At 49.5% G+C, this 24,984-nt stretch overlaps 1 protein-coding gene across 3 annotated transcripts in view; it reads right to left on the minus strand.

Annotated features, from left to right (window-relative positions):
* The window catches only part of Gsg1l (GSG1-like), a 213,914-nt gene that overhangs the window by 127,679 nt on the left and 61,251 nt on the right, over positions 1-24,984 (minus strand). For 2 of the 3 annotated variants that reach the window (NM_001419662.1, XM_039094643.2), the window contains exon 2: positions 20,086-20,133. In NM_001419662.1, the coding sequence (NP_001406591.1) occupies positions 20,086-20,133 (48 nt within the window). Of the gene's footprint in view, positions 1-20,085; positions 20,134-20,330; positions 20,408-24,984 lie in introns of those variants that run through there. The other variant, XM_063271351.1, reaches the window with a different exon arrangement.

A 24,984-nucleotide genomic window follows, 5' to 3' on the forward strand; every position in this document is an offset into this window, starting at 1 on the left:
CCTGCCCATCCTCCTCTTGCAGAGTCTCTGCCATTGAAGAAAACCATCTTGTGAATAAAACATCCCAGGTGCTAAAAAACAGGGACCCCTGACCTCCCAAGGATCAGCATTCCAGCTCCACAGAGGTCTTCCTTGAGGAAAGCATCCTTTAATAAGCGTCCTTCATACTCAGGACCATATTAACTGAAGGAAACAAAGTGCTGCTCCAGTCAAAGGTACAGAGTCAAAGGTCTCCCCAAATTCTGCACGGCCGCTGGCTTCCCTGGTAGAGAAAGAGCATTCTGAACTGACAGGACAGAGTGAATCCTGGCAAAGCAAAACCAATCCAAAGGAAGGCAAGGCCTTGCTTTTCTGCATGAACACACACACACACACACACACACACACACACACACACACACGCACACACACACACGCACACACACGGCTGTGGTGGCCCTCCAGTAGATCAATAGGTGTTCTGTGACCCTTAGTGACCTGGGGATCTGAAAGGAGCCGAGCACCTGAAAGCAGGTAAAGCTTCTAATTCTGATTCTCAGCTTCAATTTCAAAGCGACAAGCCATGACAGCCGCCATCCAGAGGGTGGAAGCCACTCCAGTGGTTCTGAATGGACAAGGGTCCAGCAGGCAGGGTAAAAGGTTAATGACCTGAATCCTGGTGGACTGAGAAGCTCCAGAAGGAAATCTGACTACCACTACCAGACTACGGGGAAACTGATCTGCAGATGGGCGCTTCCACCCTCAAACTTCCCCCTTCCTCAACCCCTTAACCAGATACCTTCCATGCTGAGCTCACCCAACCTCCATTTCATGGAGAAACTGCTTCTGGAGATGTGTCTGCTCTCTTTCAGTTTCACATCTCCTGGGCAATCTCTGTCCAACACAGAGATAACTACCTACACCTCCCTTCACCGTCCACCACTGCCCCTACCCCAAGCTCCCAGCCTCACATGCAGAAAGCCAGCTCCAGGCCATTTGAGCAGCAACTGTGGGTTACAGAAGTCTGGGCGCTCACATCCACAGGCTACAGGCTTCACTGTCTGCCATACATCTATAGGAAGAAAAGACCTGAGTAGCCTCTCTCCCACAGCCCTCCTCCAGGCTCCGCTGGCCTAAGGGGCAGGGAAGAGAGTCAGAAATATGACAGGCATTTCCACATATCATGGTTCCTGTCCCTTGTGGGCCCACAATAAAACTACATTTCCCTATGTTCCATATAGCTGATCACAACCATATTAGTGAGTAATAGCCAATAGGATGAACCATGTCCAGGAAAAATGAAGAGAGTCCCCAATGCTGTGGAGGGGCTGGTGGAGTGGCTGGTGGAGTGAGCCTGGGCTACCGTCCTCTCCCAACACACATGTACCTCACCCCCAGTATACACACATCCTACCTACTGGAAATCTTTTTTTTTTTTTTTTTGGTTCTTTTTTTCGGAGCTGGGGACCGAACCCCGGGTCTTGCGCTTTCTAGGTAAGCGATCTACCACTGAGCTAAATCCCCAGCCCCCCTACTGGAAATCTTAACACAGAGGAACCTCCCACTACTCAAAAAGACAAGGAAGAGTAGAAACATCACATGACAATCACAAAGGAATATTTGCAACAGGCATCTAGATAAACAGGCCTGGGCAGCCTTTTTTGATGCTTTTCAGGTGAAAAAGAAATGGTGCAGATGCTGCAGAACTAAGAGGGCTTCAGGATTGGATCAATCCATGTAGCCCCAGTGACTGATGGTGTGGTGGATAACCAAGGGGTGGGTGAGTGGACACAGAGATGAGTGAATAGATGAGTGGATGGATGGATGGATGGATGGATGGATGGATGGATGGATGGATAGATGGATAGATGGATGCTCATGTGAATGGATATGTGGATGGATGAGTTGATGGATGGACAGAGGGTAGGAAGATGAGTGCATGGATAGATGGATGTATGAATGGGTAATGGATATCATGAATGAGTGGATGGATAGATGGATAAAGGGCGGGTAGATGGGTGACTGGGGTGCATACATGGGTGGAGGGTGGGTGGTTAGGTGAGTGGGTGGGTGGATGGAGGGTGGATGGGTGAGTGGTGGAGTGGAGTGAGTGGAGGGTGGGTGGATGGGTGAGTGGGTGGGTAAGTGGGTGGTTGGGTGAGTGGGTGGGTAAGTGGGTGGTTGGTGAGTGGGTGGGTAAGTGGGTGGAGGGAGGGTGGATGGGTGAGTGGGTGGAGGGAGGGTGGATGGGTGAGTGGGTGGAGGGTGGTTGGGTGAGTGGATGGGTGAGTGGGTGGAGGGTGGGTGGGTGGGTAAGTGGGTGGAGGGAGGGTGGATGGGTGAGTGGGTGGAGGGAGGGTGGATGGGTGAGTGGGTGGAGGGAGGGTGGATGGGTGAGTGGGTGGTTGGGTGAGTGGGTGGGTAAGTGGGTGGTTGGGTGAGTGGGTGGGTAAGTGGGTGGTTGGGTGAGTGGATGGGTGAGTGGGTGGAGGGTGGGTGGATGGGTGAGTGGGTGGAGGGAGGGTGGATGGGTAAGTGGGTGGTTGGGTGAGTGGGTGGGTAAGTGGGTGGTTGGGTGAGTGGGTGGGTAAGTGGGTGGTTGGGTGAGTGGGTGGGTAAGTGGGTGGAGGGGGGGTGGATGGGTGAGTGGGTGGAGGGTGGGTGGATGGGTGAGTGGGTGGAGGGTGGGTGGGTGAGTGGAAGATGAAGCAGTTCTGGGTGTGGTTCATAGCCATATCCACCTGTGTGACTGACTGTGTTCTCAGTGCTGAAAAGACAGCAATGAACAAACCCAAATCACTTCCTTTTGTTAATTGAAGCCTTTTATTTTAATTGCCACAGCTAAGGTCCCCTAAAGCCTTGGCAGGCAGACACTATGTCCATCTCCACAGGTAAGCAAACTGAAGCCCCACAAATAATTGAAGAATGGAGATGGCCAGCTTTGAACCTAGGAACTCAGCTTCCATAGAATGTGGCTGCCAGGACAGGTTCTGACTTCTACTAAATAAACCAGTAATGAACCCACACAGCGGGCTAGCTCTCTCTGCAGCACCTGGCTTCTGCAGATGGCCACAGCTGGCTGGAGCAGGGTTGCAGCTGTCCCTAAAGTGTGGCTCACATACACTCCACATCCTCCGAATTACATAGACCCTGGTCTGAGCATCCATACATCCCCTCTGGCTAGGCCTTGTACTTCTTCCCTCATGCCTTGTCTCAGCTGACTGTGACCTGTAGGAGTTTAGATTGTGCCCCTCAGACATTTACTGTTGACAACAAGGATGGGGGCTGCCTCTGGTTAGAGCTCATCCAACTCCATCTGTGATCCGAACAAGGTGACAGTTGAGGTTCTGTGGCCTCTCATAGGAAACAGAAGGACACAGTGGTGGGTAAAGAATGGAGCGAGACAGGGTCCCCCAGTACTTCCTTCTCTGTACCCACAGAGCAGAGGCACAGGTAAGAAACATGGAGATGTTGGGTTGGTGCACCCAGCCCAGGGAGAAAACTCAGCAAACCAGAAAGCGCAGACAAAAAGGAGCAGACAGGCTCTAAAGGGTGGAGCCAAGTCAGCAGCCTGGATCAGCTTCTCCTGGAACAATTCTATCCAAATTAGCCTGAAATGGATCAACGAGCTAAGACAAGGAACCCTAGAAGACAACCATGTGGGAAGTGCCACCATGCTGGATTCAGGGACCACGTTTTGTGAGCAATACCAAGTAAAGATGCACAGAGAGATTAAACCGACCTCATCAGAACTTGTGCATCACAGGACGCTGCCTGTGGGTAAGGAACATACGTGGGATGGGGAAAACAACTTCAGCTCCAACAGCAGGCTAGGCTGAGGCCTGAACACAGAAGGCCTCAGCAGGGTAACAACCAAACCACCTCTTTTCAAGAGTAGACAAGGACCCCGAACTGGATCGTTCTTGTCAATTTAATACAAACCAGAGCCGCCTGGGGAGAGGGCGCCTCGGCTGAGGGGTTGCCTCTGTCAGTGGTTCTGTGGGGTATTTCCTTGATTCATGATTGATGTGGGAGGGCCCAGCCCGCCATGGGCAGTCCTACCCTTGGGTAGGTGGTCTGCACTGTGTGAGAAAACAAACCAAGCAAACCTTGAGGAGCAAGGCAGTAAGCAGCATGCCTCCATGGTCTCTACTTCAGCTCCTTCCTTCATTTCCTGCCCTGACTTCTCTCCATAATGGAGTATAACCTGTGAACCAAATAACCTCTTTCTCCCCCAGGTTGTTTTTGGTCATGGTCTTTATCACAGCAACAGAAAACAAACTACAACAAACCCAGATAAACATTTTCCAGACTCTTCCAGCTCAGCCTCATCAAGTTAGGGAAACACAAACTAAGCCCACAATGATACGCTTCCAGGCCAGTGGGTGGCAGGAGGTAAGGACAGTCTTGGCCAGGAGGTAAACTGGATCAGCAACAGGAATGTGGGACAGCCTCGCTGCTCTGAAAGACAGCGTGCTGAGTCCTCAGACAAGTAAACATTGAATCACTGAACGGATCAGGAATTGCAGTTCTCAGTATTAACCACAAAGTAAAATAAAATTGAGATGCAAGCTGATATTTCTAAATCTGTGATCAGTGTCACTCATCCTGACAGCCAAGAGGTCCTCTACAGGTAAGTGTGGACTATGCTGACCATGGGGGCAGGGTTAAGGACCGGACTCACGTCATTAAGTACCTGCCGTGTAACCATGAGGACTGAGTTAGAGATCTCCAGCACCCGTGTAAGAGGCTGGGCATACCCAGCTAGACGAGCCCAAACAGCAAGCTCTTGGTTCAGTGAAAGACCCTATCCCAAAAAATAAGAAGTGGCGTAATTGAGAAAGACCTGTGTTGAACTCTAGCCTCCATGTGTACCCTCATGTATGTGAACTGACACACGAACACATACATGCATACACACACAAATATACATACACATAAAGACATACACAAACGCATACATATGTATATATCACACACATATATGCAGGTCTCACACATACACATAAAGACACACAAAAACATACATATACACACATCACATACACACAAACACATACATATGCATATATCACACACACATACACCACACACACAAATACACACATACATTCACACACACACATACATGCATCAAATGCACACACACAAAGACACATAAGTTATGCCACACCATGGGGGACACTTGAGGACTTTTTCTATGAAGAACCTGAGAGTGAATGCTTTATGTCGCAGGCCATTCTCAGTCACCACTGCTCAGCTCTGATATCATAGCACAAAAGTAGCCACAGGCCACATAGAAAGAACAGGCACAGCTGCATCCCAATAAAACTTTATTTACAAAAGGAGGAAGGGCTGCCTCGGCTTGCCAGCTGCTGCAGCAATGCTAAGCAAGAGCTCCCTGTGCAGGAGGCAGTGGGGAAGCGGCTCTGGGAGCCTGGCAGGGACCTTCCCAGCCTGGAGGTTGTGATTTATGATGCCCTGTCAAGCTCTCTGCACATGTTTCCCACGCCTCTGAATTGTGCTATTTTCTCCAATTCTGAAAAGGTTTAAACAAATAAATAATAGCTCAGCAAAATGTATTCTATCCATACCAAAAATATATATTTTTTTAAAAGCCGATTTCATAAGAGAGAGCCAGAGGGTTGGTGCAGTCCACGGAGGTTTACTATATATTTCAGAGCATCTAGAAGCAACTGCTGGGGGAGCTGAGAATGCTAATTACCCAATTTGATAATTACACGTTACAGCCACACGCCAAAGTCTGGTGCCCCGTAAATAAGTACAAATATTGTGTCAATTTTAAAAGCTCATTATTTGGTGATCAAAGAAATGAATGAGGGGGCTGGCGAGGTAGATCAGTGGTAAAGTGCCTGCAGTACCATTAGAAAGGCCTGAGTGACTCCAGCACCGGTTCAGAGAGCCTGGCTCAGTAGCACACACCAGTGACCCCAGGGGGACCAGAGGTCCTTGCAGCTCAGCTAGTCTACTGAATCCAGGAAACCCAGGTTCAATGGCCCTGTGTCTCCAAAAGAAAAAAAGATTTAAAAAACTGAGAACACACATGAGAGAGAGAGAGAGAGAGAGAGAGAGAGAGAGAGAGAGAGAGAGAGAGAAACTCTTGAAAACCCCTTAGAAGTGAAAGCAGCCACAAGGGCCACAACTCCACAATGGCTACTGTCTAGTTGGGGAGTGGGAGGGCAACTGAGGACGGACAGATGCTGAGTGACAAAGATTCGCTACACTGGGTGGCAGTGGGCACACGGCTCTGAAGCTATCACTAGAGTGGACACTTTCCAAGCGCCGATTCCCCAAGGGGACAAGGAAATTGCAGTAAAACCATCATCACAGTGACGTAAAGCAGGCTGGGGATGTGACTAGACATGAGAGTGTTAGCTTGGCAAGCTCAAGGCTCCTCTGTCCTCAGCGCTACAAACAACAGAAGCTAGTGAGAGGATTGGACAGCCTCCACTCAAATCCACAATCAGGGAGAGACGAGGGCCAGAGGCTGCCGGGCAGAAGCAGCCCAGAGAAGCCCTGCCTCCAGCCCATTACGTCGGCCTCTGCAGGCAAGCCGGGCCAGCCCAGCCTAGGATGGGGAACCAGAGGAGCCTTATTGGCATCTGTTGCCATCCAGCTGGCCCTAGGGCACCAGGCTAGGTAGACTCTGGCCTCCAAGGACACCCACTTGGAGGCTGTCAGGAGTTCAAGGTTCCAGAGCCTGCAGGCATGGGCGCCTCCCTGATCCCACAAGGCCACAAAACCTATTGGGCATCTATGCCACATCCAAGCATGGCAATGTCTCTGGGGAACCCAGCAGATGGTTGCCGATGACAAGGCTGTGGGAGGCAGCAGATGGGATGCAGCAGGAGCAGAGGGTGCTTTGGATTCCCTCAGCTGCTCCAACACGTGGACCCTGGCAGCTGTCTGCTTCAAGGCAGGGGCCTCCCAGGCTGTGGGAACACACAGTAAGCAGCCCAAAGAATGTCTAGAGTCCAAGAAGCAAACAAGGGGCCAGAATTGTAGGTGGGAAGGCATTTCCCACAGAGCAAAGGCAGCACGAAGCCAAATAGGACCTGTCATTGTGCTGTGTGTCATAGAGCTCCCTGCTCAACCTCTCTGAGTCGTCTGTCTTACAACTCTGACATACACCAGAGCTAAAGGTTACCATGACAGAAAGCTATGGGATACAATGAAAGAAAGGCTGTGGAAGTGCCTGGGGTGGATGGAAATTGTGCCACCCTCAGTGGAGTAGCTGAATATTAGTTGAACAGACATAAAGTTAGCTTGCAGCTGGCCAGGGGGGAACTGAAGAGCTGGGGAAGAGATTGAAGTTTCCAACCAGATATTGTCAACCTACTCTTGCATGAATCATCTCATTTGGGTCTCAGAACCCCCGTCTTACAGAAGGGGCATTGAGCCGTAAGAGATGGGTCTGGTGTCTGAGGCACAGTCAGAATGTGAATCCAGACCGCATGCTCTCCCACATGGCCCTTAGATGCTGCAGGATTAAACCCTAGCTCTGACACTGGGTGGTCCAGAGCAGGTGTTCTAGCACTCTAAGCCTCAACTTCCCCATCCAGGAAACACGAGAAACCAAAACACCTCTGTGGGCTGCAATGAGGCTTCAGTAGAATTGCATGCCTGCAGGGGACTGGCATTAAGTGTCTACTGTGTGCTAGGGCTGAGGGAGGGTGCTGCAAGGGGTACCCTGTTTCTTAGAGATGTATGCTGAAGGCAGACTTACTATACAGAGTAGGTGACGCCATCAATGATCTCAGCTCCTCACCTGGAAAAAAAACGGCAGCTGAGACCAGATCGCTGCATCAGCTTTCTGTTCCGTGGGACAAATTCCCAGAAAGTCAACTGAAATGGGGAAAGGTTTGCCATGGCTTACAGTGTCATGGGAGTTTTCAGGGGTGACATGAACGGACCTCTGTTCACTCTAGATAAGCCTCTGATGAGAGACTAAAGAAAATGACCCACCCAAATCCAGCCTGGCAAGCCAGTGAGGTTGCTGAGGTCACTTACAGAGCTGGGCAACTCACAAAAGCTTCACCCTACAGATGCCACCCTTTAGTTGTCCCTGTGTGCAGAAGTGGTCCTAAGAGCTCTGTCCTTTTGAGACGTTTCCTTGGGCTTCCTGAGCCCAAAAGAAGTGTTGTAACCTGGAGGAAATGGCTGTGGCTGGCTTCATCTATGGCCTCTTGGCTATTCGCTTTGCCCCTGTGAATTGCAGAAGTACACCCAGGAAAGCGGCTTCCTTCCTGGTGGGCAGAAAGCAGAGAGGAGGGAGAAGGGTCCTGATGTCCCCTTCTGAGGCATATCCCCAACAACCTAACTTGCCCTCACTAGGCCCTATCCCTGAAGTTTCTTCTGTCTCTGAGAGGTGCCCTAGGCTGAAAGATGAGTCTTTGACATGTGGCCTTTGCGGACATTTAAGATCCCACCCTGGCCCCTTCCTACCCTGGCAGGCTGGGAATGGGAGCTGGTCCCTTTCTTGAAGCAGCAGGCAGAGCAAGGAGGTACCAAAGTAAGACACAGGAGGCAGAGGGCTGGGGGAAGTCACCAGAGCCCCTGAACTCCCACTCCTCCCCCCAGCAGTTCCTCCCGGTACACACTCTCTTGGGCCTCCTTGCCCAATTCACCTCCCTGCCCCAGTTTACCCAGAGTTCTCTTCACACCGGTTGCTCCCCCTGGAGGAGACATGCTGATGACAAAAGGAACTTCACAGCCCCTGCCAATCAAACAAGATGTCTCTGCCTCTCTCAGCCTCAGCTTCCCCAAGCATAGCCTGGCAGAGAGACAGCTTCAACATTTCTAAGTTAGTTGTAGGGATCAGGTGGGCCTGGCATTTACTACAACAGGAGTAAGCTGGTGTGCGGGGGTATGGTATGTAGTATGTGTGTGTGTGTGTGTGTGTGTGTGTGTGTGTGTGTGTGGTGTGTGGTATAAGTGTGGTATGTGTGTGAGTGGTGTGTGGTGTGTATGGTATGTGTATATAGTATATGTGTGGTATGTGTGTGGCGTGTGTGTGTGTGTGTGTGTGTGTGAGTGTGTGTAGTATATATGTGGTATATGGGTGTGGTGTATGTGGTGTGTAGTATTCGTGTGGTATATGGGTGTGGTGTATGTGGTGTGTAGTATATGTGTAGTATGTATGTATATATGGTGTGTGTGTGGTGTATAGCATGTGTGTGTGTGTGTGGTGTGTGATGTGTGTGTGCATGTATGTGGTGTGTAGGTGCATTGGGGCTTGTAGTAGCCAAAGAATATCCTTGGGTTCAGACCTCATCCACCTTTGTTTTGTTTTGTTTTGTTTTTATAGGGGCTCTTTCCACATCCTGGAGTTTGCCTGGCCAGTGAGCACCAGGGACCCCGTCTCTGCCTCCCAGCACTGGGCTTGCAGGCTCCTGCTACCCACAGCAAGGGTTTTCTGTCTGGATTCTGGGGCCCAAGCTCAGACCCTCGTGCTTGTACCTCTCCTCTCAGCCCCATATGCTTTTGATTCTATCCTTCGTCATTTAAGAGCATACTGAGATAAACAGACTGGCATCCTAGAGCCACTGCTGGGGAAGGGGCCAAAACAACCCCCAAGAGAGACAGCAAGCAGTGTCCCCAAGAGAGGATATCATGGGAACCACACATAGGATCCTCTGTTTGGGGTGCTGGTGACTGCAGATCTCACATCCTTGAGCTATTCTGATTCTGTGTCTTAACCAGGTGGTGGGTCCCTCAGCTGTGTGCTTTTCGTAAACGCAGGAAGTGCCCATTTACCACTTGTGTGTTCCCACTAGTAAATTGCACAGAGGAGACCATGGTCCGCCCTCCATATTCACAAGTCTATTCCCAGGTCCAGCTGTGTAATGGGAGCACTTGGAAAGAAATGTCCCAGGAACTATGGTGTACCCCTGTCATCTGACCACTCAGGAGGCTGAGGCAGGAGGATACTGAGTTGGAGGTTAGCCTGAGCAATAGAATGGGATCCTGCCTCAAAAAAGCAAACAAACAGGAAAGTGATACTGAACACAGATTGGCTTTTTCTATTATTGCCTTAACAAGGCAGAGCAGCCCCTGTTTCTATATCATTTACATAGCATTTGCATCTCATTTGCATTGTGTCTGGTAGTCTAGGCTATCTGCAACATACGTCCTGTGTACTGCACGGCCACTATGGAGAGTACATAGTACCAAGCACATGACAGACGTTGGACACAAATATAGCATAATTTCTATAAGAGATGGGACAGGTGGGGTTGGGGATTTAGCTCAGTGGTAGAGCGCTTGCCTAGCGAGCGCAAAGCCCTGGGTTCGGTCCCCAGCTCCGAAAAAAAAAGAAAAAAAAAAAAAAAGAGATGGGACAGGTGCAGATTTGGGGAGGAAGTGGGGTCATGCGAGGCGTGACCTGGCGAGGACTTTGGGAGCATGGTCCAGCCTTCCCTCTGTGTATGTTCTGTCACTTAACCCTGACAGAAGTGTTCCCAACAAAGGCTCAAAACAGCAGAGCCAAGAATCAGGGAATGGAGCCTTCCACGCTAAGAGCTGAAGTAACCCTGCCTCTCTGTAGGTTATGTCAAGTATTTGTTACAATGTCAGTGAGCTAACACACAGGATACGATCTGGTTACAAATGTCGGCACATCCCAAGCAGGGTAGACTCGCAGGCAAAAGTCCTCTTAGCTAAAGCTATGGATCCTGGCCCCCTCACACAAACGCGCAGGATGCGCACTGCCCAATCCCGTGCCAGGTCCGTGGACCCCAGGGCCGCACGGCGATTTCTCAGCAGAGTGTGCTGAGCCCACAGAGCCACTTAGAAATTTAAATCACCGCTGTTTATGCTCAACAGGCTTCTCAGCACAGAGAAAGTATTTCCAATTATAGAACATGAAAGCCGGTCACTGGTCAGGGTTAATACAACGCTGTGCAAGAGAATGAGCAGGCAAAGCTACCCAGATCCCTAATTACCTGGAAAGGTAATCCTGTGTAATTGGAATTGGAGCAGCTAAAGTAATCATTAGATGTTGTGATCTGGGAGCCGTCCTCCCCAGGCTGAGGGGCTTCACACAAGTCCATAATTAGAGATGCTGAACTCCAGGAAAGAAAGGCAAGATCGGAGAGAGCCGGGGGATGTGGGGGTGGGGGGGCGGCGGCCCTGAGGTTCAGCAACTGGAAGGAAGGGTGGCAGAGCACACAGGACACTGATCCAAAGTCCTCGGCAATAGGAGGCAAGACGGCCCTGACCTACACTGCTGTGTGACCTTGAAGGAATATGTCTGCCTCTCTGTGTTCTCTCTTCCTTCCACTGTTCAGTTCTTCATCATTGTCTCCTGCAAACCTGCCGCTGTCCCCACACTGCTGTCCCCACACTGCCAACACAGTCAACGTTCACAGACCATTCATCCCCCAGAGCTGTTTCCTGCTGCCCTGAGGTCAGACAAGAAACCGCTTCTCAGCCACCCCCACGTACCCTCCTTAAGGTCTCTGTCCACAGAATGTGGCTCTGATACTTTGTTCCCTCTAGCTCCATAGTTCTCAACCTTCCTAATGCAACCTTCTTTTAATACAGGCCCTCATGTTGTGGTTATGGATCATATCCATAAAGTTATTTTTGTTGCTACTTCCTGACTATTATTTTGCTATTGTTATGAATTGTAATGAAAATATCTGGTGTAGAAATGGCCTTAGGTGACACATGTCAAAGGGTTGTTTGACACACATACACACACCGGCAAAGACATCATGACCCACAGGTTTGGAACTGCTGCTCTAGAGGGTGGGCTGTTCTAAACAGGGCTGGGAATTCTCCCCAATGCTTAGCTCCTGCCACACGCAGAGGGGCAATTGCAGGACCGGGTTAGGTGACACAGCATGGGACAGCCTGCTCCTGAACAAGGCGATGATGTGCCTACCTTAACGGGTAGACTGGCACCAGGTTAGCTGGCTTTGCTGTGTGTTGTTTTGAGACAGGGTGTTACTAAGGATCCTGGTCTGAAACTTAGTATAGAGCCCAGGTGGTGGTGCTGAGGACTGCTGGGTAGCAGTGACGCCATGCCAACAGCAGTTTGGACCCCTATGGAGTCGTTTCCACCCTCTCCCAAGAATGTTCTCACCTCCACACACCCCTACTTCTACAACACAATCGATAACCTGCACTAAATTAAGTGAGCAGAAGAATTGCATGCTGTACGATTCGGGGCAGAGCAGTTGAGAGACGGAGAAACAGGAGGAGCGTGGCTGAGAACCCGACTCAGTCAAAGCCTGGATCAGCTCAGAGCTGTTTCAAGGCCCCGAGATGTGAAACCAGCTGCTTGTGGCATTGTTTCCCACAGATTTCTACCTGGTGCCCTTCAAAAATCCTGGCTCTCTGGCTGCAGCAAACCAAGGTGGAGATGGTTTCAGTCGCTCGGCTGCACAGGCTGGAGCAGACTCGAGCTGCAGAGGTCAGATGGAGGCCCTGAACTAAAGGCATCTCCTAGCATCTCTGCCTCAGGCCCCTTTGCCCTTTCCCTTTCTGCTTCAACAAACCTTTACTAAATTCCTGTCGTGCCCATACAATTTGCACTCTAGAGCAGTAGAGGACAACACATTGCCTGTTCTCAGGGAGTGTCAGCCCAGTGGAGGACATGGTTCCAATGCAATGTGATTGATGCTGACAGGACACATCACTATAGACAGGCATCCTGGGGAGGTTCAGGGATAGCTCTTTAAAATGGGTCATGTCTGTGAAGGGTTTGAAGTATGACTAGAAGTTTGTAAGGCATGAGAAAATGCTGGAGAGGTAGGGAAAGGGATGTTAGTAGAGAAGCGGGCTGCAGCTGTTGGGATGGAAGTTAGGGAGCCAGGTTTCCAGGGCTCTCCTCTGGGCACTCTTGTGTGTCAGGCTCCTGCCTCACAACCCATGTTGCTGCTGCAAGCAGTTGTCAGATGTTCACGCTGATTGGCCTCTTCTAGAAGATTCTGTGACTGCAGAGTGGGTTTTAAGCTGTGCAGCCTGGAATACAGGCAGTTAGCTGAGAAGACACTCTGAAATGAGGAGAGGGTGAGGTTCAAGGTCCTCTAGAGACAAGAGGTGTGGCACTTGTCATACACTTGGACCTGGAAAAGGAGAAGTTGCAGAAGGCTAACTCTCAGGCCTGGGGAGTGAACAGGGTAGCCGTTCCTGTGGAGGATCAGCTGTGTGTGCAGATCTGAGGAGTCCGCAGGGAGGTGGCCAACAGCAGCTAGAGGCAGACGCTAGACACAGAAGTAGCAGGGCCCAGGAAGCCACCGCTCTTGGTCCATTCCTTGCTCTTAAATAAGGGACATACCTGTCATCCCAGTAGTCTAGAGACTGCAAATCATAAGTTCAAGGCCAGCCAGGGCCGCTTAGTGAGACTCTGTTTTAAAAATAACAAATAAACAAAGAGTTTTAAACTTTATCTATTTGCTGGGCAATGGTGGCAGGCACCTTTAATCCCAGCATTGGGGACACAAAGGCAGGCAGGTCTCTGTGAGTTTGAGGCCAGCCTGAACTACGGAGTGAGTTCCAGGACAGCCAAGGCTACACAGAGAATCCTTGCCTCCAAAAGCAAACAAACAAACAAACAAACAAACAAAAAACATATATTTAAGAAAAACATACAGGATAAAAAGAGTACAGAGGTAAAAACTAAAGTCAAGGATCTTGGAACAAACAGGAAGAGTAAAGAGTACAGCAGGGGATTTTTCAAAGGCCGCTTCCAAAAGAGAGGAGACCTCATGCCCATACAGGAAAAACAAGAGCCCAGGAACAGGGCTCAGACAATGGACCACTCAGCCCGATTAGCTTAGCTTGACAGAGAAATGGCCTCCGGCAGTCCTGCCCCCCATTTTGGGAAGTTCCTCAAGATGTTTTCCCAGAGAGGAAGTCAGCAGAAAGACAATGGCCTTGTGGTCCAAGAAACTGAGAACCAACAAGAAGGAGGGAACGAATTCCAAGATAATGTTCAAGAAGATTCCACAACAGCAGCCCTAAAAAAATAGCGCTCACTTTTAATCCCGCCATTCAGGGTGCAGAGGCAGGCAGACTGGGCTACAGTGTGAGTTCCAGGACAGTCAGGGTACCATCTTGGGGGAAAAAGAAAGAAAAGAAGGAAGGGAGGGAGGGAGGGGAAGGAAAGGGAAGGGAGGGGAGGGGAGGGGAGGGGAAGGGAAGGGAGGGGAGGGGAAGGGAGGGGAGGGGAGGGGAAGGGAAGGGGAGGGGAGGGGAAGGGAAGGGAAGGGAAGGGAAGGGAAGGGAAGAGAGGGGAAGGGAAGGGAAGGGAAGAGAGGGGAAGGGAAGGGGAGGGGAGGGGAGGGGAAGGGAAGGGAAGGGAAGGGAGGGGAAGGGAAGGGAAGGGAAGGGAGGGGAAGGGAAGGGAAAAAGGGACGGAGGGAGGGAGGGACGGAGGGAGGAAGTGGCTGGAGAACAAGGGGCTCTGTAGAATGTTAGTGGGGAGGGGGCAGAACTGAAAATGCCCCCATGCCACACCTTGGCCAACAGCTTGGCGTCCATCCCTGTTAACTCCAACTTCATGACTGCTGTGGATCTGAGGTATCACATGGCCTTTTCTGGTTCTCAGGAAAGAGATTCTCCCGATGTTTTACAGCAGAGTGGATTTTTCTTTCTTACTTCAGAGCCCGCTGCCAGCCACGTCAGTAACTATTTGCTTAGCTCCTTCCCCAGGAACAGTATTCGAGCTCCCTGTTCCTCCCGTGCTTGCCCAGGCTGCCCTGTGTAAGGGAGTGCTCAAGACGTATCTGTCAGAAAGGTTGTGTGAATGTAACAGACACGCAGGGGACCCCACTGGTGTGTGATGAGTGAGTGGACAGTTACCCCACACACAACACACCAAATGTCAGGTCACCTCAGGGGACAAGTTAGCAAACAAATGAACAAGTCTCACACACTCACAACCTGGTCAAAGTCATGTTGGCACCATCAGCCACGCCATCTTCTATCTGTGGCCACACCCAAGTGGGGGGTTCTGTTGGCAACCTGCTGTATTCCAGCCTCCGTGTGGGCGGCACACATTTTGCCCCACTAATGTTGGACCTGGCCCTGAATCTCCCTTTAACCAATGAGAAGTCATTGGGCCTGACACAAGCAGAGGCCTCATGCATGCCCATGTAGTGAGCCTCTCCTACTCTGTGTTTCTGGCATTTCTGTCAGAGGATCCTCGACCTGGCCCCTGAATGCGTCCATGAACAGCAGGCTTAAGACCAGTCTGCATCCTTGGAATCAAGTCAACTTATATCACAGAATCTCAACCCCTGCCCCACACACACGAGCAACCGAGTGCCAGATCAGCTTGTTACCCAGCATTGCTATAGATATTGGTGACTGCTACACTGACTTTCAGGATTATTTAGCTGCTCAGGGTGACTGGTAAGACACTTTTGTCCCTGTGAATAGTAACTGAGGTGCTAAAACAGAGGGAAACTGGAGAGCGAAGGGAGAGGCAGAAGTAAGGGAATTCCGTCTATTTTCAGAATGGAGTTGGTAACATGTAACGGGTAGAAAGTGCTGGGGGTCAGCTCAGGCAACTTCAGTCAGCTCCCTCCATGATGAGGCCTGCCACACAGACCTCTGTCAAAGAGCAGGTCACATGCCAGCATGCAGGTAGCACTGTTGACTCACAGTCGGTCAGTCACTAAAAGATTAGAGGGAATGTGTTAGCCTCAGAGGGCAAGAGGTGTGCAGCTCCCCAAGGGTTCGCTATGATACAGGACACTCCAAGTGCAAAGGCAACTCAGACCGAGCATTCTGAGGCTTAAATGAAGTCTCCATGTGACAGAATATTCTATAGACATTCACAAAAGGAAGACAGAATTTGGATGCGACTCAGGGGTAGAAACTGTGTTTGAGCCATGGACTGGATCTTCGTTCACCAATAGCACAGAAGGAGAAAGAGGAGGGAGTCAAGGGTACTGATAAGAAAAGGAATTTATGATTCCATATATGTAAGATGTATGAACAGCTACATCGATACGTATGCATGTGCATATCTTTGCAAACACTGATAAAGCAACACAGTACTAGTGACCATCAAAGTGGGGAGCTTGTAGAGTCCTCTGTCTCTAGAATATGCACTCAAGTGTTACTAAAACTTTCCCAAGTGTGTATCATTGTGAGAGTCCTGGTAGAACGGTGGTCCAAGGAGCAGTACGTGCAAAGGCCCTGGGGCACACATCGGCTTGGCTGGCCCAGGGCACAGCAAGTATTCTGGAGCTGGAGTGTGGTAAGGAAGGGGAGGTGACAGGAGATGGCATCCTGGGTAGAGGGCCAGGTCACACAAAGCCTATGAGGCCATAGCAACAACACTCAGTTTAACCAAGTAAGATGTGGCCCACAGGAAGGTTAAGCAAGGGGATCCTGTCATGTGATTCATGTTTCAAAAAGAAAAAAATCATTCTAAGTTAGGTGTAAGCCCAGCACACAGGAGTCTGAGACAGGAGGATGAAGAGTTTGAGGTTAGCCTGGGCTGTAACAAGATGATACAGTATATAACACACACACACACACACACACACACACACACACACACACACGCAAACTCACAACACACAAACACACTCTCACACACACTTACACATTCACACATGCACTCACACATGTACTCACACACACTCACATACATTCACACACACTCTGTCTCTCTCACACACACACATTCTCCCTCTCTCTCTCTCTCTCTCACACACACACACACACACACATTCTCCCTCTCTCTCTCTCTCTCTCTCTCTCTCTCTCACACACACACACACACACATTCTCTCTCTCACACACACTCTTTCTGTCTCTCTCATACACACACATTCTCCCTCTCTCTCACACACACACATACATACATTCTCTCTCTCTCTCACACACACACATTCTCTCTCTCTCTCTCTCTCTCTCTCTCTCTCTCTCTCCCTCTCTCTCTCTCACACACACACACACATTCTCTCTCACACACACACTCTTTCTGTCTCTCTCATACACACACATTCTCCCTCTCTCTCACACACACTCACACATACATACATTCTCTCTCTCTCTCTCACACACACACACACATTCTCTTTCTTTCACAAATACCCACATACTCACACACATTCTCTTTCTCTCACACACACACAAACTCACAACACACAAACACACTCTCACACACACTCACACCCAGTCACACATTCACACATGACTCACACACACTCACACACACTCTTTCTGTCTCTCTCATACACACACATTCTCCCTCTCTCTCTCTCACACACACACACACATACATACATACATTCTCTCTCTCTCTCTCTCTCTCACACACACACACATTCTCTCTCACACACACAGACACTCCCACACACATTCTTTCTCTCTCTCACACACACTCACACACACACATTCTCTTCTCTCTCTCACCCACACACACGTGTGTGTGTGCACATGTGCACATGTGTGTGAGAGAATGTTTGTGTGTGAGAGACAGAGTGTGTGTGACTCTGTGTGTGTGTGTGTGTGTGTGTGTGTGAGTGAAAGAGAGAGAGAGAGAGAGAGAGAGAGAGAGAGAGAGAGAGAGATCTCAACAGTTAAGAGCACTGACTGCTCTTCCAGATGACTCCAGTTTGGTTCCCAGAACCCACATGGAGACTCATAGTTTTCCAGTCCCAGGGGGTCCCATGCCCTCTTCTGGCCTCCTCAGGCACCAAGGTCACATAAGTTGTACAGACATACATACAAGCAAATCACCCATATACATAAAATAAATAAATAAAAACTTTGAACTGGAAATATAGCTCAGTGGTTAAGAGCACTGACTGCTCTTCCAGAGGTCAATTCCCAGCAACCACATGGTGGCCCACAACCATCTGTAATGAGATCTGATGCCCTCTTCTGGTGTGTCTGAAGACAGCTACAGTGCACTTATACATAATAATAAATAATTCTTTAAAAAATAAAAATAAATAAGTAAATAAATAAATAAATAAATAAATAAATAAAAACTTTTAAACCATTCTGACTCTAGGATATGGTTCACTGGTGAGTTCCCGCCCATGTTTGAGGCCTCGGGTCACCCCACCATAATTAAGCAGTAAGATCATGAGGCTCAAGGCCAAGAGGCTCAGTAGCTGATAATTTGTCACAGAAACCTGAAAATGTCTAGAGCAGAGCTGAAGGCAAGGAGGGAAGTGCTGGCCACTCAGATGCCATGGAGCAGGGGCCCCAGGAGCCCCACACCCCTTAGATGTCCCTTGTCAGCAGAGGAGCCAGCCATCTGAGAACCAGGTTCAATAGAGACACAAGGATGTGGAGTTTAAAGCCAGCCTGGCCTACATGAGACTCTGTCTCAAGAAACAAACAGGCTAGCAAGATGACTCATGGGGTTGCCACCAATCCCAATGACGTGAGTTCACCCCATGACACACACGGTGGATTAACTCCCACAGATTACCCTCTGACCTCCAGACCTGCATGCAAACACACACAGTATGCAGAGGTAAGCATTTTTGTAAAAGAAACGAAACAAGGAAAGAGCTGGGTTCTAATCCCACCTCCTAACTATGTGACTATACTGTGCCTGTCTCTTCACCTGTGAGGAGGGTCATTTGACTCTGTGTGTGAAGAACCGAGCCCAGAGAACAGTCCAGTGAGTGAGGCCTGTGTGCGTGTGTGTGTGTGTGTGTGTGTGTGTGTGTGTGTGTGTGTGTAATGTAGGAAAGGGTTGTACATTAGCAGACCAGAAGGACCCAAGGAAGGAGGAAGCTGGTGTAGCCAGCTCGGATATGAACACAAAGAGGCAGAAATGCTCAATGCAGACCTCCCAGGGGTCAGGGGTCGAATGATTACTCTTCTCTTTGCGTTGGGCTCCTGTTTGAAGTGAAGAGTCAAGCACCGAAGGAAGATGGGGATTAGTGAATTTGACCTAAAAGCATCTGGGACCTCAGGGGGCAGCTGGGAGAGCCATGCAGCTGTCACAAACCAACAGGGCCACACAGAGTTAAAGCCAGAGACTTTGAGAGGCAGTAGGGACAGAAAAGCCTTCTATCACTAGGTAACAAAGCCTGACACACAGCGTCCTCGTAAACATTTGATATATGCCATCAGACGGTCCTCTGTGCGGCCACCAAGTCCTAAAAGTCAAACTGCACCACCAGTAAAATAGATGACGTTCACCCTTGGGGGCTCTCAGTCCCCATAAAGAAAGCAAGGGAGGCTTGAGCCCTCTGGAAGAGCACAGCCATTGTACACAGTACACAATGTACACTGTACACAGACATGTGATATTTCCAGGGGGCACCACATGGACATACCATTGCAGGTGCCCTGGAACACGGCCACAAGTACACAGAGGTACCCTGGTGCCTACATCCTCACACTGAATGCATTTGCAGAACTCACCCACCATGCCAAGGAAGCAAGCATTCACCTAGAGTCCTGCTCAGGCAAACCCACACTGGATTCAAGGTCCTGCCTTAAAAGTCTGACTCTGCCTGCCCTTTGCTCTGAAATTTTGGTGATGTAATCCCTCTGGAATGTTTCTCCATCGTCAATGGCAAGGGATAGACCCCTCATCAGGAGGTCAATGGAGGTCCTGGTGACGAAGCTGGACACCAACAATTAGTAACCAAGCCCCCAGTAGCCACCATCCCCGTCTGTAAGAAATGCTGGATTGCACAGTGATTGCTTGTAATCTCTGGTTGAAGACCGACAGATCCTGGTGGCTCAACCAAGTGTCTCGGGATCAGACTTATGCACAAATAGGAAATGTCTCCAGGGAACCTGAAGAAGCAGAGGAAACAGTCCATCCCCGCAGTGGGCACTCACTCAGCTGAAGGAATTGACTCCTTCCTGCCTGCTGAAGGGCACTGACTTTCTTGTCCCTTGTCCCTCAGTCTCCCCAGGGTGGCTTGCTGGAACTTTCCAAGGAAATGGCAGGTCTGTGGGGTAGGATCGTAACCCAGCCAAGGCACCCCAACTCCACTGGCCTCCTCACTTCATACTCTGCCCCCAGAGACAGACAATGCTGTGTAACAGGAAGCACATGGCTGCAAGAAAGAAACCCCAGGCTCTGACAAGCCACCAGGCCAACGCAGGTCCCCAGGGAGGGCAGAGCTAACTACTTACCTTTCTCTGAAGCTGGGGCCAGGTCAATGAAGCTGCGACATTTCTCACCTTGGGAAAGAAAAGAAGGGTTTCAGAACAAGAGGACACAGCTTCCCAGTTTGCCTGCCCCCCTCCAAGAATCTCAGAAGTAGCACTGCTCCCAACCCCACCCACAAGGCAGCTTCCTTAGCCATGATTCCAAGCAGCCCTGTTGTGTGCCAAGAGCTGGGGTGGGAACCTGGCCAAGTCAGAGGCCTGAGCTCCACCTTCTGTCCTGCATCTCCTTCTAACCTCCACCCTGCCCAGGCTGTGCCTCCTGTTGTCCTTTGTCCATTCTGTATGCTGATCACGTGAAGCAGCAGCTCGCGCGCGCACACACACACAGACACACACACAGACACACACTTGATATTATCTCATAAAAAAAAAAGTGGGCCCAGGGAGGCTTGCACTGGCCTATCCAGGCTCCTCTCCACACCCTTCCTGCCTCAATCACTCTTGTCTGTCTGGAGCCACCATAGTTCTCAGACAATGTCCCCTGAAACTCCCGAGCTTCCTGGCAGCCACACGGAATGACAAGGCCTGGAACACAGTGCTGGCAGAGGGGTTAAGGGAGGCAAAGCCTGAACACATTGGGTCTTAAAAGGCCTTCCAAAAACTTCTCTCTACTCTAATGTGTGTCACTCCTGCCCAAGATGCACCAGGCCACACACAGGTGGGGAGATGCCACGGTGGTGGCTCAGGCAGGATTGTTTTCACCCCTGTGCTTTGCACGGGGGGCAGGACCCTCAGCTCCCTTTACAGATGAAGACAGAAAGGCTCTGAGATGCTCAGCCACAAGCCTGGGTCAAACAGCAAAACGGTGCTGCTCAGATTATGATCAGCAATATAAAGAGAGATGTGGTGACAAGCAAGAACATTCTGGAAGGGAGCGATAAGAAGAAAGGGCTGGTCTGGGGGCAGAGCAACAAGCCTGGACTCAAGTCCAATGACACCTCCCCTCAAGAAAGAAAACTGAACTTTCTGTTAGATTTTTCAGCAAATTGTTTTAAACTCTCTTTAATGATACATTTTCCCAAAAGCTGTAGGGAGATAAGTGGGATGTTCAAACCCAGACCAGACCAGCACCATACTGATTAGATCTTGGGTTGTCTTCATGACCTTGTTCCTATACAGAAAAGAAAGCTAATGTCAGAAATCATGTGATCAAGGTATAGTGACAGATGCCTATAATCAGCAGGAGCCTGAGGTAGGAGCAGCGTGAATCTGAAGACAGCCCGAACTTCATAGTGAGACCCTAACTAGGATGCAATCTCCTAGCTATATATCCTAGTTAGGACTAATATTGCTATGATAAACCCCATGACCAAAACAACATGGGGAGGAAGGGGCTTATCAAATTTGCCCTTCTATATCATAGGTCATCAGCATCAAAAGCTGTCAGGGCAGGAACCTGGAGGCAGGAGCTGATGCAGAAGTCATGGAGCATGCTGCCTATTGCCTTGCTCCCCACGGCTTTCTCAGCCTGCTTATAGAACCCAGGACCATCAGCTCAGGGATAGCACCACTCACAATGGGCTGGGCTCTCCAACTTTAAGCACTATAGTGGTTTGAATAAAATTGGCGCCCAAAGGCCCACAGGGAGTAGCACTATTAGGAAGTGTGGCCTTGTTGGAAGAGGTATGTCACTGGGGTTGGACTTTGAAGTTTCAGAAGCTCAAGCCAGGCCTTGTGGCTCACTGACCCTTCCTGCTGCCTGAGGGCCCAGATATAGAACTCTCAGCTCCGTCTCCAGCACCATGTCTGCCTGTGTGCCACCATGCTACCCGCCATGACGACAATGGACTAGACCTCTGAACTGTAAGCCAGCCCCAATTAAATGTTTTCCTTTAAGAGTTGCGGTGGGCCTGGTGTCTCTTCACATCAATAAAACCCTAATACAATCACTAATCAAGAAAATGTGGGCTTATCTACAGCACAATCTTATGGAGGCATTTTCTCAGTTGAAGTTTCCTCCTCCCAGATGACGCTGACATAAAACTAGCCAGTACAGTGTCGGGACATTTTGTACTTTACAACCTTATTGGTATAAAGATGAGTGTGTTGAGCATCACAGATCAACCTTTTTTATGATTTTAAAATAAAGTAAAGCATCTGCATGGGCCTATGAGGATGTGGTGGCCCTTGGCTCTCCTTTGGTTCTCAAGAGGGCAGGCTCCCAGCAGCAGCTCTGGTTCCAGTCCCAGGTCGTATTTAAGAATTATGCACCATGGTTTAGCTGTCTCTGCCCTTTAAACAGTGCTTGCAGAAGGTATAATTCCCAGGGCCCAGGACTCACTGTTTCAAGGCAAGTTAACATTTTCCTTGTATCCCCAGTATTGTCACAGGTCTTGGGAACAATCCCCATGATCGAGTTTACACATTTTCATTTTCCCCAAATGGAGCCCTGTACCTGAGTAGTTCACTCCCTTCCTGCAACCCTCCCAGCCCTAGCCTGGGACTAGTCTGTTTTCTGCCCCTGGGTTTGTGGCCTTTTATGACTGGCTTTTCTCTTAGAATCATGGTTCTGAGATACCCGAGGTGTACAGTGTATTGGCACTTCATTGATTTTGTCTCTAGTACAGAGTCAAACCTCTTTGTTTTGCTTTCTGCAGCTTCAGTGACATGTGGTCAACCACAGTCTCAAAGTAATCAATGGAAAATTCTACAAATGAAGAACTCGGACATTCTCATCACCCTCCATTCTCAGTAGCATGGTGAGTGAGTGCTCAGTCCCACGCTCCTCCCACACCCCATCCCTTTGAGCGACCAATCCACACATCTACAATGTCTCTGGTCCATCCCTCAGTAGCCTCTTTGTTATCTGATGAGCATCATGGTGTGGCAAGACTTGTATCTAGGCAACCCTTGTGTTACTCAGTGAGGGCCCCAAGTGTGAGATTAATGGTGCGGAGGATGTGAAAGGACAGAGAGCTCACAGACTTTGGGGCAGTACTGCAGGGCATAGGGCAGTACTAGTCCACATGTGGCTTGCCCTATGGGAGGGTCCCAGCATCCACTGAGTCTTAGACCACATGCCCCGAAGATAAGGCAGAGAGTGCTGGTACCGCATTCAGCCATCCATTCTCTGGTTCATGAGCATTTGAATGTGTCCCTTTTTGAGGACTTTGCCAGTGTCCATGGACAAGTTTTTTGCTGGCAAGTTTTTGTTTCTCTGGGGCATTCCCTGGGAGTACAATTGTGGGTCATGACCTAAAAGGGACCCAGGCTGTCTCCCAAGCAGCTGGGCCATCTGGCCTCCCACCCACAGTGATGACACCTCTAGTTTCCCAACACTGGGACTGCCAACCCTTTGTCACTTTAAGCTACCTGGATTCCTAAGAGATACCTAAATAGATATAAGAAGCAGATTCTAGGTATAGAAAGATAGATGATACATACATGGCTGATACATGGATGACAGATCAATAAGTGATAGATCAGAGATAGGTGATAGATGATAGGGAGATACATGGTAGATAGAAGCAGATGATAGAATAAAGTGCTCAGGCTATATGAAGACCCACTTGTCGCATTTTTCTTCATCCTGCGTGGTTTGGAATCACACCTAAGAAGGCTGGCCTAACCCATCTCATGGAGATTCACACCTTCAATCTCCAAATCTCATACCTTTAACACTGTGCTAGCATTGACCACGTGTCTGTGTATGAAGAGGTCTGCTTGGGCATGAGGGTCCCCAGCTATTCCTGCACCCCTGCTAAGATGGCTTCTCAACACTGGGTCATCTCTTTCGCAGACACCCATCGGTGAGAGTACAGGCTTCACTACCCCGGCTTATACATAGCTGCTCTAATATGGCTGCCATTATGCGAACTCTATATTGTTTAGAACTTGTTTTGACTATTCTAGGTTTCTGGTATTTTTCATGTGAATTTTAGGACCAACTTCTCAATTTCTGCAGAAAAGCAGGTTGGAGTTTTGTTCAGGATTGTGTTGAACCCGGAGAGCACCTAGGGTCGAGGAGCTAGCTCAGTATGATGTCTTCAGTCCTCCTTCCATGACCACTGGCCACCTTCCCATCTTCTTAGGTCAACCTGCACTTCTTCCAACATTCTGTAGTTTTAAAGAGTAGCTTTCCGTTCTTTTGTTACATCTCCTCACACTTCACCAGCTCGCAGTTAACAGAATCGTTCCCTGGCGTCCACATTTGGGTAATTTGTTGCTTGCCTCTGTAAAAATGATGAGTTTTAGATGCAGATGCTATGTGCTGCCGCCATGCTGAACTTATGCACCAGGTCTGATGGTTCTTACTGAGTTCGCAGGATTTATTGTACAAAATACAAGCTCATGTCATGTTTCAGAAGAGATGATATGTTCAGTCTTTACAATCCTAGGCTCCTTCATTTCTTTTTGTGACCATCTGCTTGGCTAAAACCTACAGTAAAATGTTGACTAGAAACAGCAGGAGCGGACACCTGTCCCTGGTCTTATTGGGGGTCGGGGGAGCTCGTCTCATTCCATTAAGTTTCTGTCAGCTGTTGGTTGGTTTTCATCTGTAGTGGTTTGAATGAGATATCCCCCCTGGTCTCAGGCATTTGAATAATTGGTCTTTGGTTGGTGGTACCATTTAGGTAGTGTGCTGGCTAGTTTTATGTCAACTTAACACAAGCTACAGTCATTTGAGAGATGGAAACCTCATTGAGAACATTGTCTCTGTAAGATTGGGCTATAGGCAAGTTAGTAAGGTATTTTCTTAATTAATGATTGGCATGGGAGGATCCAGTCAATTGTAGGTGGATCCATCCCTGGGCTAATGATCCTGGAGTCTGTAAGAAAGCATGGTTGAGCAAACCATGGAGACCAAGCTAGTAAGCAGCACCCTCCACAGCCTCTGCACCAGCTCCTGCCTCCAGGTTCCTG

Source organism: Rattus norvegicus, chromosome 1 (assembly GCF_036323735.1).
Source record: "Rattus norvegicus strain BN/NHsdMcwi chromosome 1, GRCr8, whole genome shotgun sequence".
In the NCBI taxonomy this organism is placed as follows: domain Eukaryota; kingdom Metazoa; phylum Chordata; class Mammalia; order Rodentia; family Muridae; genus Rattus; species Rattus norvegicus.